This window comes from Panthera tigris, chromosome B3, assembly GCF_018350195.1.
Source record: "Panthera tigris isolate Pti1 chromosome B3, P.tigris_Pti1_mat1.1, whole genome shotgun sequence".
In the NCBI taxonomy this organism is placed as follows: Eukaryota; Metazoa; Chordata; class Mammalia; order Carnivora; family Felidae; genus Panthera; species Panthera tigris.
This window is the reverse complement of record NC_056665.1, coordinates 42,822,027-42,838,475: the sequence shown is the minus strand read 5'-3', so window position 1 is coordinate 42,838,475 and position 16,449 is coordinate 42,822,027. Positions and strand designations below refer to the sequence as shown.

The 16,449-nt window shown below is 33.2% G+C and overlaps 1 protein-coding gene across 1 annotated transcript in view; it reads right to left on the bottom strand.

Annotated features, from left to right (window-relative positions):
• The window catches only part of VPS13C (vacuolar protein sorting 13 homolog C), a 193,366-nt gene that overhangs the window by 122,121 nt on the left and 54,796 nt on the right, over window positions 1-16,449 (bottom strand). Inside the window, 7 exon segments of the mRNA XM_042988726.1 lie at window positions 1,701-1,824; window positions 2,772-2,908; window positions 3,515-3,629; window positions 4,634-4,826; window positions 5,663-5,805; window positions 11,780-11,874; window positions 12,429-12,558. Coding sequence (XP_042844660.1) covers window positions 1,701-1,824; window positions 2,772-2,908; window positions 3,515-3,629; window positions 4,634-4,826; window positions 5,663-5,805; window positions 11,780-11,874; window positions 12,429-12,558 — 937 coding nt within the window.

Sequence of the window (16,449 nt, the reverse complement as noted above, 5' to 3'; positions counted from 1 at the left end):
CACTTAATTTAAAATGTTTTGTAGTTAGAAGTAACACTTCATAATAAATGGGCATCTGTATTCACTTAAATTACTAAATAATTCTCAGTGAATTACTACTGCTGTATGAATACTAAAATAATTTGCTATAATAAATGATTATACAATTAATATTAAATAAAATAATTAAAATTCACCCATGCTCTAAAAGTGAGGGTTATTAATGACATGGTATTTCAGGATTTGTTCTTTCATTTGCCTACTCTAACATCATTTGATATCCTTTACCCTCATCCTAGGTCTGTCATTTCTAGGCTATCAATCTGGCTTATCTGTTTAAAGGTTATAAAGGAACTCACAAATACTGATGAAGTACAGTCTACTGTGGGGGATAAAAACATAAAGGAAAAAATCAGTGGAAAAGAAACAGTTTTATATATAAATATGTTATTGAGCATTAGTGCATATGTGATGGGGGAACAGAGCAATCAAATGGCTGACAATTGATTAAAATAAGTAATGATACAAAAACAAAAAATAAAGATGGAAAGAAGTCAAAGACTGTGATATAAAAATAACTGTAAATATTTATTTGGAAAATGTTTATAAAACGTCTTGCATTTTAAAGCCAACAGGGAAAAAAGCTAGGAATTTTTTGCCTTGATTCCAGAATTAGTGATCAAGGTAGGTGGTTGCAGTGAAAAAGGGAAAAAAATAGAAAATAACAGAGGGAAAAAAGTTTTCTGGAATTCCTTAGAGAAATTACACTAGTTTAGCACATAATCCTGAAACAAAATTGAGTTTTATCAAGCAAGATTTTCTGATAAAAAAGTATAACTTTTCACCAAATAAAAGGTCCCAAAGACAGAATTTCCAATTATCTTAACTAAATGTATTTTATCACTTATAACTCAATTATTATTAAGTACACACAAAAGAAAAGGCCGTTTTAATGATCTCTGTAAAAGTACTTCCCTTCAAGGAATTAATAGGCTCATAATACATAAAAACTAAGTGCATTTATGTTTTAATAAATCTCTCCATTCCTACTAGAGTATACACTCTGCACACAGAGATTATGTTCTTTCTTCCAATGACCTACCACAAAGTGCTACATTCAAGGATATTTAGCAATTATTTACTGCTTCAAGAAACTAAAGAAGTATGGAGAACCAGCGATCTTTACCTAAGCAGTAGAAAACACCACAGCTTTTGGTGTTTGTAATTAATTACCTTTAGGGTTTTAAAACTATATCCGTACTGGTCAGTAGCTACAAAAGTATAAGATGTGATACTACTAAAATAAAGACTAGGCTAATAGAGTTAAAATATTTTAAAATAAAGCACCAAAGGAATACAACATTGAGACATCCCAAAAGCACGAAGACAAGAAAACATAAGCCAATGGCAACTTTTATGCTCGTGTTCTGGGTAGTTTCAGCGTCAAATCACAAAAAAAAAAAAAAAAAAAAAAGGCAATGACTGGACTTAGATCCAAATGGTGCTAAGTACCTGAAAATGAATAGGCAAAAGTTTATCTCTATTTATATCTGTGGCAATGATTTGTACTGATGGGCTCCTACTTAGTTTTCTTAAGTGACCAAGAAGATATGTGTTAAAAATATTGTCAGTGTTGATATACATGCTCATATAGACATATATTTACCTAAGCTACTCAACATAATTTTAAGATCCTTCCTAAAAATTGAGCAATAGCTTACCTGCTTTTGCAAAGAGTAACTGCACACTTTTTATTTCAACATCAAATTTGTCATATGCTTTATCCATTATTTCTTCCAGAGATGAATTACTAGTCTTCTGCAAACCTTGATCTTTACTGTTAAGCTAAAAGGGGCAAAAAAACCCTCAATTTTCTTAACAGAAAAGTATATACATACTTTTGTTGTGTCTTCTTAAAACATAACTAAAATGAAAACAGTGTCTTTAAAGAATTCACATTTTGCTTAATTTTCTGACAATTATTTGCAAATATTTTATGAGGAATATAGTACTTCGGTATACAGCTTTAATATGTTTAGATAAATGGTGGTCAGCATATTTATTTATTTATTAGAAGGTCAGTTACACAGTTGTGTACCTCAAATAACCTGTCTGGACATTCAACTCTTCCTGGCTCTCAGCAGTTACTGCCTCTTACAGCTCAGTACCCCTACTACCTACCCAAACATCTTCACCAACACATCGCAGGTTTTTGTTCCTCCTTCTTCACATTACATCACTAGAAATAATTAGGCCATTAGAATTCAGCTCCAATCTCTACCTCCTTTTCCCTCTCCCCAAAGGAAGCAAAGATCAATTCTGGACTGTTTTTTTTTTGAAATCTCCACACTTTCTCAGATGCTTATATTTCTAATGGGTTCAACACCCAAAACCTTAGAGTTCCCTTTCACTACTTAATTGCTGATAGTGGCTTACCTGCATAATTTCCTACTATCAAATATGAAAATAAACAAATAACACTGTGTAATTAAACTCCGGAAATCTAGTAGTGCCTGGAAACTAGGAGTACCTCTGTCCAATTAGAAAAATACAGCAGTAATCCACTCCTCAAGACCAAATCATCTACCATTACAGAAAATTTTATGGGCTTTCTTTTTATTTAATAGCCATAAAGTACATATTAAATACTCAGTCTAAGCTAGGCTTGACAAAATGCTAAGAAGAAATAAGTCTAATTTCAGTAAACTCTGAGGGGAAAAACAGCCAACTATCAGACAGCTAGCTTCCAACCTGAGCAAAAAATGGGCAGAAAGAAATGGATATACACCTACCTGAAATGTACCAAAATCTAAAATGAGAAGGTCTGACTTTTCATGATGGAAACCGGTCTGTGGAAGTATTAGATAAGAAGGCTTCAGATTTATCCTTAAATCAAGGACTTTTCGAGTTTCAATAATATGTGTAAGTCCTAAAAGAAATGAAAGACTACATGCTTAAGTTGAAATACATAATTATATTATTAACAATAAAACAAGCATCACTTGAAAAGTATTATGGAGGAGTGCCAGTTCTCACATATTAGAGTATGTAAGGTGAAACTCCATATGGTCGATGGCAAACAATCTTACCATCACACTATACAGTAAACCCATCATAGCTAGTATTTTATTCAGAGTGAATAATACATCATTTCTTTAGTTAAGCCACCACAGAAAGTAGTGGCTTGAGTTTAAAGACCAAGCTGTACAAAAAGTATGTATCTTTAGAACCAGTTTCACACGCAGTACACAGAATGATGAACTATTTCTTAAGAACTAAAGTGCAGGGATGTTTTCCCTCTCAGTTTCACTGTGAGGCACAGGTTCTTAAAGGTAATGACAGAATCATCTGTGCCCCATCTCTTTCTCATTCAGTCTAGCAGGTATATTTGACTTTGGGTAACTCACGTACACGATGCAACTTCATGAAATTTACAAAAAGAAAAAAACAGCCTACACTTTTAACTATGATATTTACATTAGAAAAGACAACATTTTGAATGTAGCTGATGTTTTTATGTAGATAAATTCTTTACCTGTAGCTGTTCTCTCTTTAATTTCTTCCAGCTTCATTAATGTAGCTGATGTTATTTGCTCAAGATCTAATCCTCTATTTGATTGAAAGAATTCAACCACTGCATTGATGGTTTTCTGTAAAATAATTTAAAATATAAGCAAGCTATTATACACAGTGCTTTCCATATTATAAATTTTAAAATTTCAGTTTAATTTAAAACAACTGTGGCTCTGAACTTAGAGGATATCTCCAAAGATACTCTGCCATATTGCATTTCTATCTGGAGTTTAAAGGAAAAAAAAAAACTAACTAAAAAAGGGAATAGCACAAGTAAGCTAACTAGAAAGTCAACAAATGTGTATGTATCATTAAGATGACCTTAAGTATGTTCTAAAGTGTCATACTGATGTAACAATGGACACTACTACTAAATTAAACACTTAAAAATTGCCAAGATAGTCAATTATATTTATGTTACCACAACTTAAATTTTTTAAAAATCAGAGAATACAATGAGTCCGCAGTCTCAATATAATGCCTCCCATCCTCACTGTGAATACACTTCTAAACTAGAAAGTTAAAAAAAAATCAGAAAATTCAACAAGAGTATAGGGTCAACTTACAAGTGATGCAATGGGTAGTGATCCTAACCACTAGCCTGAGATGAGTTAAGAGCCTCTGAATAAAACATGCAACCACAGACAGAAACTTGAGCCAGCATTTTCAATAACATCTAAGTGCCAATGCTTTTTTCTCATGTGAACAGTATTTAAAATTCTTTTAATTACTCCTAAAGCAATTTGAATTGGTCCAGATATTTGGGGAAAGGGAAAAAGCAAAACCAAAGTGGAACAGGAAGTCCACGTATAACTATCTGAGAGAAGATGGTACAATAAACACAGACTTTTTGAATAGTATTTTAGATTATGTTTACTTTAACATAAGCATAGATTAACATAGTAGGAAAAAACGGTAGCATATGAAAAGGTAAAATTCACTGCTAACCATGTACTGCTTTTAAAACAAGAAAAAGTAGTAAACTTAGCTAATAAGTGTTAAATATGAAAGAGGAAAAATAAGAAAACCCTATGTCAGAAGTATAAAACAGGTTTGATAAAGACTGTCTCCTTGCACTTACAGCATCATAGATGACCTCCACAGGTTGAGACTGAACAATCAGAGTCTGGTCAGCGGTACTATTCTCTGGATTGGTTTCAAACTCAATTTTAAGCAAGGATGATGTAGTATCACCAATGGAAGCCACAAGTGATGGTACAATACCCTGCTGTCTCAGACCTGTTATATACCAGTGTTCTAATTTTGCTTCCACCCTATAATCCAGTGAAGGAAAAAAAAAGGTATATAAGTAAGATGCTGTAAAACGTAATGGCTTAAAATATAAATTTCCCTTTTAAAAAAGTTCTTTCAGAGCCAGTACCACACCCATTACCAAGAGATAAAGCACAAACTCCTTGGCCTGGCATTTAATTACCCATACAATCTGGGGTTTTATTTTGATTGTTTGCTCTTAACCCCTTCTCGTCCACATGAGAAGCCCACCTTGGCCAACTCCCAAACACTGAGGGAGTTCTGATCACTGCTACATGAATATAAGCTACACTTCACTCAGGCAACTCTTCTCCCTATTTCATGCCACCCAGAATACTATCAAAAGCTTCTCCTAGCCCTTTCTACTCAGATAGCCGAAGCCCCACTTTTCCTAGCCCAAGTTATTCTCTTCTGCAATTGAGCTGACATAGCCATTAACTATAAGGATTTGCAACACCTTCTCACCTATGAGCTCTCTGTTATATAGTTCTAAATTATTAACTTTTTAGTTATCCTCTCTTAACAGCTACAGCATAAGCTTCTTGAAAACAGAAATTTATTGTTCCTATGCTAGCCTTCACAGTATCAACTTGATAAACTAAACATTCACTATCCAAAAAATATTTGTGAAGGAACAAGAGGGGGTAAATAAATGGTGAACTCCTCATATGGCTTCATAACAAAACAAATTCAAATATAAAAACACCATCTGACACACAAAAGGAAAAGAAACTGGAGAACTACTATTAATCAGTTGTTCAATGCTAAATAACAATATTTTTCAGTCAAGTCATATCTAGAAATAAAAACTGAAATAAAAAGTTTTTTTTAAACTTACTTAAGTGCTTGTGCTCCTGGTCGCTGAGATACTTGGGTGCCCAGGCCAATTATCTGAATTTTTAGTATTTCTGGAATATTTTTGTTTTCTCTTATTGTAATAGAGGTACTTACTAACTTCAGTGTCATTATATGGGCAACATACTAAACAAAAAGAATGAATGAAGATTGTTACAGTTTAAGTAATTATTATTTTCTTTAATAATTTCTTATTTAAATTTGTTGAAATATAAAGTGATCTAAATATAGTATGTTCAAAAAGAACATTAAAAAGCTCAATAAAGAATTATAAAATTGTTGAAACAGGACAATTACAAGAGATCCAAAATGTATTTCTCTTAGTTTTAGAATAAAAATGAAAGTTGATAAAATATTCTGTCACATCAAGATTTAATTCACCAGCTCTCACTAAAGCATTCTAATTCAGACCAATTCTCTGGCTCAAAAACAACAAAATATAAAGCACATCTTCTTGATGTCTTTGGAGGGTTAAAAATACATTGAGAAAAAAAAATCATGACCAAAAAATTCATAGGTCAAGAATGGATGTAGGACAGAGAACCAGGGAGATGATTCTCATAAAACCATACAGGAAGACATTGAGAGGAAGCAAGGAACAGAAGATTCACAAAACAGTCAGAAAACAATTAGCAAAATGGCAATAGTAAGTCCTTACCTAAATAAAAAGTAAACAAATTCTCCAATAAAAAGACACAGAATGGCAAAATGGATTAAAAAATAGTAAAATCCAATAATATGCTGCCTACAAAAAAGACACTCATTTTAGCTTTAAGGACACACACAGACTAAAAGTGAGGGAATGGAAAAAGGTATTTTAAGCAAATAGTAACCCTCCCCCCCCCGCAAGAAAAAAAAAAAAAGAGTAGTGGCACTTATATCAGAAGAAAATAAACTTTAAGTTAAATGCTGTCAAAAGAGACAAAGAAGGTCATTATATAATGATAAAAGGATCTATCAATCAAGAAAATGTAACATTTGTAAATACTTAGGCACCCAACATTGGAGCATCTAAGTATATAAAGCAAATACTAACAGAACTAAAAAGAGAAATAAACAGTAATATAATATTATTTGGGGACTTCAATAGCCCACTCTCAACAACAAATACATCATGCTGAGTGTCAACAAAGAAACAATGGGTTTAAACAACACTATAAGCCAAAGGGACCTAAAAGATATACATAAAACATTCCACCCAACAGCAGAAGAATAAACATTCTTTCAAGCCCACATGGAACATTTTCTAGCATAGAACACATATTAGGCAATGAAACAAGTCTCAAAAAATTCAAGAAGATACCAATTACATCAAGTATCTTTCCCAACCACAATAGAACTAAATCTTAATAAGAGGAAAGCTACAATATTCACAAATACATAGAACAACCAATGGATCAAAGAAGAGATCAAAAGGAAAAAAAAAAAAAAACAGCCCAAGACAAACAAAAATGGAAACAAAACACAAAACTTACGGGATGCAGCAAAAGCAGTTCTAAGAGGGACATTTATAGTGATAAATTCCTATGTCAAGAAAATGGAAGATCTCAAATACAACCTAACTTTACAACTCAAGGAACCAGAAAAAGAACAAACTGAACCCAATGTTATAATGAAGGAAAAAAGAAATAATAGAGATAAGAAGAGAAATAAATGAAATAGAGAAAAAAAAAACAACAGAAAAGATTAACAAAACCAAGGGTTGGTCTTTGAAAAGAACAAAATTGACAAAACTTCAGCGAGGCAAAGCAAGAAAAAAAGAGAGACAACACATAAAATTATAAATAAAAGAGGAGACATACTAAAACCAATACCAGAGAAATACAAAAGATCCTAAGAGATTACTACAAACAACTATACACCAACAAATTAGACAACCTAAGAAAAATGGATAAATTCTAGAAATGTAGAATCTACCAAGACTGAATCATGAAGAAAGAGAAAATCTGAACAGACCAATTATGAGTAAGGAGTTTGAGTCAATAATCAGGTAAAGGTGGTCAAAAGGTACAAACTTCCAGTTATACAGTAAAACCTTGAATTGAGACTAACTTGTTCTATGAGTATTCTGTAAAATGAGCAAACATCTTTTTTAAAAATTTTTTTAAGTTTATTTATTCATTTGAGAGAGACGCAGACAGCATGAGTGGGGGAGGGGCAGAGAGAGAGGGAGAAGAGAGAGAATCCCAAGCAGGCTCTGCACCACCAGCACAGAGACCAACACAGGGCTCAAACCCACAAAACCATGAGATCATGACCTGAGCTGAAACCAAGAGTTGGACGATTAACTGACTGAGGCATCCAGGTTCCCCAAGATAAGCAACTATTTCTAATAAATTTTAACTTGATAAACAAGTGATGTCTTGTAATACAAGTAGTATGTGACACCAAATGTCATATGATCACAACTGAGCCCATGGTTGTTCTCTCTCTCACTGCGGGATTATGGGTGATTGTCAATGCAATTTCCATGAAATCCTCAAAAGGAGGCAAAAGCAACTGTCATTGGATACATTCCTTGTTGGTTTGTCTGTTTATTTATTTGTTTATTTACTTAACATTTTACTTATCTTTGCATGACAGGGAGAGACAGAGCATGAACAGGGGAGGGGCAGAGAAAGAGGGAGACACAGAATCTGAAGCAGGCTCCAGACCCTGAGCTATCAGCACAGAGCCCAATGAGGGGCTCCAAGTCCCAAACCATGAGGTCATGACCTGAGCCCAAGTCGCACATTTAACCGACTGAGCCACCCAGGTACCCCAAATAGATTCCTTGTTAAAGCTGCCCGAAAAGAAAAAGATTCCATCAAGCCAACAGAGAGCAGTGATTCCATTAGTGAGAGTGAAAGTCATCCCACACAATAACCCTCCTCTTTCTAGTCTCCCTCACACCAGCCACAAAGGTTTTCAAAGGTAAGTACAAGTTAATTTGTTTATTTTTCTTTATATTTTGTATTTTCTTTATTATTTCTATTATATTACAGTACTATAATCATTTTTATATGAATATTTGGGGGTTATGGAACCAATCAACTGAGTGTCCATTATTTCTTATGGGGAAATTCACTTTGATATGCAAGTGCTTTGGATTACAAGCATGTTTCCAGAACAAATTATGCTCACAAACCAATGTTTTACATATAATGAAAGGTTCTGTGGACATGAAGTACAGCTTGGTGAATACAGGTAACAATACTAATACAAAGAGAGTAGATTTCTAAAGTTCTCACCATAAACTGAGAAAGAGAAAGAATATTTCCATCCTCCCCCCCAAAAATAATTGTAACTATGTGAGGTGACAGACGTGTTAACTAACCTTACTGTGGTAATCATTTTGCAATATACACATATATGAAATCACTACACTGTACACCTTGACTTACACTAAGTTATATGTCAATTCCATCTCAATAAAGCTGGAAAGAGTTTTTAAATAAATTAAAAAATGACAAATGGATTAAATTAAATTATTTTTCATAATATTTTTCACCTTCAATAAAATCAATAGGCAAGCCACAGATGAAGGAAAAATACCACATAAACATTTTTGTCTTGTACAAAGAATATAGAAAGACTTCTACAAACAAAAGTAAAAGGACAAATAACATAAGTTTAAAATGGGGAAAAAACACTTTAACATAAGATACTGCATAAATGAATATATACAGATGGCCAACAAGATATGAAAACTCATTAGTCGAGACTATCATTAGTCATCAGGAAAATACATTCTAAAACATAGTGGAATAGTGTACCATACCCACTAGACTTGCTAAAATTAAAAACCCTGACAATATGACATCCGGCAGGGATGTGGAATAACTGGAATCAGTGTATGGGAATAGAAAATATCACAATCATTTTCAAGAACTGTTTGTCAGTTTTTAAAAAGGTAAATATACATCTGCCCTATGACCCAGCAATTATACTCCCAGGTATTTACCCAAGAGAAATAAAAATATATGTCCACAAAAGACTTGTATAAGAATGTTCAAAGAAGCTTTATCAATAACCAAAACTTGAAATGACAGATATACCATGAGATAAAAAACATGATAACAATAAAAAGAAATCTATATTGACACAGTCATAACATGGCTGCTTTTGTAAGGCAGGAGAGGAAGAATGACTAGAAAAGATGATGAGGGAATTGTTTGGGGGGGATGAAAATGTTCTGTTTTGGGCAGGTCATTATATAGGTGTATTCAACTACTCAAATTTATCAGTATGAACCTTAAGATCTATTCCTATTATCATATATAAATTCTACCTCAACAAAATTTTAAAGCCACCATTTATAACAAATCCAACAAGAGATGTTGAACTCTAAACAGAAAGTTCAAAACATTACTGAGAGGAATTAAAGATGTCAATACACAGAAGCATATGCTCTATTTATAGATTAGAAAATTCAAGATTATAAAGATGTCAATTATCTCCCAAATTAATTTATATACTCAATAAATCCCAAAGTCTCACAGTTTTTTTGTAGAAACTGAATAGCTGGTTCTACAATTTGTATAAAAATGTAAAGGGCCAAGAATAGGTAAGACAGTCTTAAAGAAGAACAGTGTTGAAGGATTTACACAGCTAGATCTTAGGACTGATTACAAAGTTAGAGTAACTAAGACAGCATGCCTTTAAAGACAAATAACCAATATAACCAAGATTCCATAAGCACAGACACTTGACTGATGATAAAGGGTAACTGGAAAGCATGGTCCTTTCACTAGTCAATGAGAAGTCAAGTATACAGCCATCTAGAGAAAAAATTTATCTTAAATTTTTTAAGACCTCCCACCATATACAAGAATCCAATTCTAAATGGACCTTATATCTAAATATATAAAGTAAAATATTATAAAGCTTCTGGAAAGAAAATACTGTTATGACCTTATAGTGAGTTAAGACTTTTTAAACAAGACACAAAAAAGGCACGATCCATAAATGAAAAGATTAACAAATCAGGTAACATTAAATAAAGAACATCTATCCATCAAAAGACACCATTTAAAAGTGAAAATACACATTACCTTACATTGTCGGAGAAGATATTTGCAACACACCAAAAACGAAAAGGCAAGCCACACTGTGGGGAAAGTTATTAACAACACACCTAACTAGCAAAGGCCTCATACCCAGAACATATAAAGAATGCCTACAGACCAGTGAGAAAAAGACAACACAATAATAAATAAGAAACTCAAAAGCTACTTCACAAAAGAAGATACCTAATAGGCTTATAATTACTTAAAAAGTAAAAAAAACTTCTTTAGCCATTCAGGAAATACAAATTAAAACCACAATGAAATTCTACTACATACCATTTAGAATGGCTAACTTGAAGAAACTGTCAATGCCAAGAATAGACAAGTATGTGGAGAAACAAGAATCCTCATCTACTGCTGATGGAAATGTTTTCACTTTGGAAAACTATTGATTAGCAAAATCTATTAAAGTAAAAACATACTTACATCCTATGACACAGAAATTCCACTCCTAAGAATATACAGAGCGGAAATTCTCACATATGCACATTAAAGGGCATTTACAAGAAGTTAATAGCAGCATAACAAGCAAAAAATACAAATAAGCCAAATGTGCATCAACAAAAGAAAGAATAGTTGTTGTATTTTGAAATAACCGAATCCTATACAGCAATGAAAATGAGCAAAATCCATCTAGTGAAAGAAAGGAATGAATCTCACAACAGTGCCAAATCTATAGCAAGGTCTGTATCTTAACCCTGACAGTGACACCACTGTTCCCTGTGTGATAAATGCAATACATTTTGGTTTTGTTCAGCCTTTACACACATAATACAATAATTATTTTAAAGATAAAATTTTTAAAGATTCAACTGAACTCGATAATAAGTACTTGTTTAAATCAGGTTATTCATACATTCACTAAAGTGACCAAATCTAAAAGTGAAGACAGTTTTAACTGGTAGGGTCTGACTGGAAACATTTAACAAATAAAATAGTAAAACAGAAACAAATGATAACACTTTCATAAAATCAGTAACTCATTTAACACAATTCAAGATAATACAGTAAAATGAAACAAAATACCTCTTAAACCACCTAAAAATAATTACCTGCTTGGGTAAAGTTAAGTTATGGGTGCTCTCACTATAACCAATAGCAGTAAAAAGCTTATCTTTCTCCTCTGGAGTCATAATGTCATCAATACCTACAAAGAAATGACAGAATTTAAGAAATCAATTGCTTCAGTTTTACAGGTATAATAAAAAAATCAAACCAAACTAACAGGTGCCCTAAAATAAATAGACATAAATGCTAAAAGCAAAAGCAGCCAAGCAATATCCTCTAATATACTACTTTGCCTAGTTAAAACAAACATCATGTATTTGCTTGCTTAGGTCAAGAAAAGGCAAAGAAAAAAAAGACACCATTAAGGGAATACCAATCTGTCATAAAGATTTTAGAATTCCCTAAGTATGTTAAAAATTAAGTGAAACTTTTAATACCCATGGAAAAAGTAACAATAAGAAATGCCAGATGTTGACGCTTCTGAATTTAAACTTATAAAACTTCACACAAATAATTTTTCTCAAAAATAGCAAAGTTTTAATTTAGCTAGATAAATCCAGAGCTATTCTAGCCTGAAGTATCTGCTCACACGTTTACTAATAATAAACATAGTAAAATTCAACTAACTGGCTAAAATAGAACTTATATTTTTTTCTTATCTATGTACAATAAAATATCTGACTTGAAACTTACTTTCAGGAATCAAAGATTCTTCATCTTTTTTCTTAGACTCCTTCTTACCCCAAAACCCACTAAACCAGCCTCCACGTTTCTCGCCTGTGTCAGTAGACTTTTTCCTTAATTTTTGCCCAGATCGAATCACCTAAAAAAGTAAAAATTTTAAATTTAAATTTAAAAGTAAAAATGTTTAATTTAATTAAAGAATAAATGCCCTCTTCATATTCAGGTATAGCCAGGTAAGAATAATGGTTAATTTTTTTAACATGACATCAGGTTCAAAACAGTCAAGAAAGCCTTCTGAAATGGTATTCAACATGATTTGGTTAATAGTCCCACTGCTAATTTACTTTCCTACTGATAAAATTTTGATGGGGTTGCATATTGTCAGAAATACAGTAAATGTCTCAATATAAATACAAATAAGTCAGGCAGAGAAAGACAGATACCATATGCTTTCACTCATATGTAGATCCTGAGAAACTCAACAGAAGACCAGGGGGGAAGGGGAGGGGGAGAGAGAGAAGGAGGTAAACCGTAGAGATTCTTAAATACTGAGGACAAACTGAGGGTTGATGGGGGTCGGGGGGAGGGGAAAGTGGGTGATGGGCATTGAGGAAGGCACCTGTTGGGATGAGCACTGGGTGTTGTATGGAAACCAATCTGACAATAAATTTCATATAAGAAACAATAAAGATTAAAAAAAGAAATATAGTAAGGGTCTCAATATAAATATAGATATATAATATAAATATATACAAATATATAAATAAAAATAAATATATATAATTATAAATATCTAGAAAAATATAAAAAAATATATAAATACAAGTGAATAAAAATAAATACATATAAATATAAATAAAAACATAAATAAAAACAGATAGCCTTTGAATCTCATTTTATTCTCTTCTCAGTAAATCCTGGCTTGATTTTCTGCTGCTCCTTTCAAATAGTAAAATATAGATGAATAACCAAAAAGTACACAACAGAAGGATAAATAGATTTAAGGGGATAAGTAATTTAGACTCTATCTTTTCATTCCCTGAATAAGTAAACTTTAATAATTTTCCCACCTTAGGGGGCACCCGGGTGACTCAGTCAGTTGAGTGTCTGACTCTTGATTTAGGCTGAAGTCACGATCTCATGGTTCCTGGGATAGAGCCCCATGTCAGGCTCAAAGCTGACAGCACAGAGCCTGGTTGGGATTCTCTCCCTCCCTCTCTCTCTGACCCCTCCCCTGCTTGCATGCACACATATGCATCCTCTCTCTCTATCTCTCTCTCTCGAAATAAACTTAAAATAAAATCTCTAAAAAATAGTAATAATTTTACCACTTAAAATATATAAAATTTGAAATTGGTAGTGACATGTTTCAAGTCTCCCTGTGTAACAAAAAGTGAAATACTCCAAAAGAGAAGATGAAAAAAAAAAAAAAAGGTGAATTAGTAAAGACAAGATGAAACTAAGTTAAGTAAGTTCTCTTTAATAACCAGACATTAAATAAATAAGGGAATACGTCTACGTCTGTGCACAAAACTGTCAAAGTTTCATCACTGACAGCTGAGCCATAACTATCTTTTGTCAAGCTTACCAATCCATTTTCAGCATTCGGAAATGTAATAAGTAAAAATATATACATTTGATTATTTTATATATTCCATAGGATATAACATTTAACTTCTCTTGTCATAGAAGATTAATGTGATATTTTATTTTTCATGACAATTAGAACTTTGACAAGTTATTTAACCTCTCTATACCTTCATTTGCTAATATAAATTGAAGACAGTAATAGTACTTTCCTCAGAATAGATACCCAGCAAACTATATCAACAAAACGGTAGCTATTATTTTCGTTTCTATTACAAAACTTTCTACTTTAAAACTTTTCATCAACACAAAGCTTCAGCAAAAGCAAATCAATTCTTAGCCACCAATATCTTGAGTTCACCTCAGACTTTGAAACAATATTATTAATTCAAGTGCGCGCTGTGTTTGTCTTTAACTTTGAGATATTTTTTGAGTGGAACTAACTCCATCGTGTCCATAACAACATAAGTCCTAAGTGTTGAAATGTTAGTGAGAAGAGGCACTTGAAATAAAAAACAAGAAATAATAAAATTTGAAAGTGGTTTCAAAAAATTTCAAATGTAGCATTTAGATGCAGGCTACATAGTTCAACAGTAAGTTATGAATCTTTAAGACAAAGAAATCGTGCAACCTATGAATAGGGCTCTTCCTTTCAACAAAAAGCAGTGACAGAAGAGCACTATGACACCAATGATAATTCAGGACACTAAGATAGTGCCTGAGAATGTAAAGACTAAGTAGGGGAGAAATGTAACATTTTTGTCACAAACCAGAGAGAAATGCATACGTTCAGGCCCTGTTTGAATCTGCAAAATGAAAGTAAATGGCAAATCAGCTACTGTGGATATTATCATAGCTCAGTGGTATCCAATCTTTGCTGTACTTAAGAATCACCAGGAAATAGGGGCGCCTGGGTGGCTCAGTTAACCAAATGAGTGTCCAATTTATGGCTCAGGTAACGATCTCGTTGTTCATGGATTCATGCCCCGCGTCAGGCTCTGTGCTGACAGGTCAGAGCCTGGAGCCTACTTGGGATTCTGTGCCTCCCTCTCTCTGCCCCTCCCCCACTTGCACTCTGTCTCTTGCTCTCAAATATAAATAAAAACACTAAAATAAAAAAAAAGAATCATCAGGAAACTTTAACAAAAACAAAAACAGCAACAACAATGTCCGAGCCTCACCACAAACCAATTAAATCAAATCCTGAGGAAGTGGACTCCAAGCATTATTTGTTTTAATTCGCTAGGGATTCTAATGTGCAGCAGGATTCAGAACCACTGAGATAACCAGACAAGAGTTCCTCAACAACAGCAGAGATCATCAAGCTGGAAGTAGATGAAACTGAGCTATTTTCAGAAAAGACATCCAATTAAATGTATATCATCTAGATTTACGAACAGTTCTCTATAAATCTAAATAGAGGAATGGCTATACAATATTTGATATTTTATTACAGCCTTTTTAAACTAAACTGGGGCACCTGACTGGCTTAGTCAGTAGAATGGGCGACTCCTGATCTGGGGGTCATGAGTTCAAGACCCATGTTGAGTGTAGAGATTACTTTAAAAAAATATATTTTGTAATCTTTTTAATAACTAAACTAATTCAAAAAAGGGCAGGCACTAAATTTTTTTGTTACCATATTTTTTATCACTCATTAAAATTTTACTTTTTGATAAGAGAAAACATATTTTTCAGCTTTAAGGGAAAACATTTTTATTTTGAAAAATAAGTTAATCATTAAGGAATTTAAAAAATAAAATGTTGATACAGGACATTAAAATAATGTAGTGACCAACCCCAACATTCAACTTTTGCCCTCTCAAATCTCTATTTAAATCCCTAACTAAAAAAAAAAAAAAAAAAAAAAAAAAAGATACAGCCACTATTAGCACTGAAATCTTTGTAAAGCTGTGATCAGCATGTCACAGATTTTGAGGAATTTCAAAATAAACTGAAAATTTTAGACAATAAAGAGAAGACAGAAGTTAATTAATTAGAAAGCAGTAAAAATACTAATTTCAGGGGAACCTGTGTGGCTCAGTCTTTTTTTTTTTTTTTATAAATTTCTTTTTATTTATTTATTTTTGAGAGAGAGAGAGAGAGAGAGAGAGAGAGAGAGAGAGAGAGAGACAGAGAGAACAAGTAAGGGAAGGGCAGACAGAAAGAGGGAAAGAGGATCTGAAGTGGGCTCTGCACGGACAGCAGAAAGCCCAATGTGGGGGTTGGACCCAAGAACCATGAGATCACGACCTGAGCTGAAGGCAGCCGCTTAACTGACTGAACCACTCAGGTGCCCCTGGGTGGCTCAGTCTTAAGGTTAAGCATCCAACTTTGGCTCAGGTCATGATCTCACGGTTCAGGGGTTCAAGCCCCACGTCGTAGTCTGTGCTGACAGTTCAGAGCCTGGAGCCTGCTTCAGATTCTGTATCTCCCTCTCTCT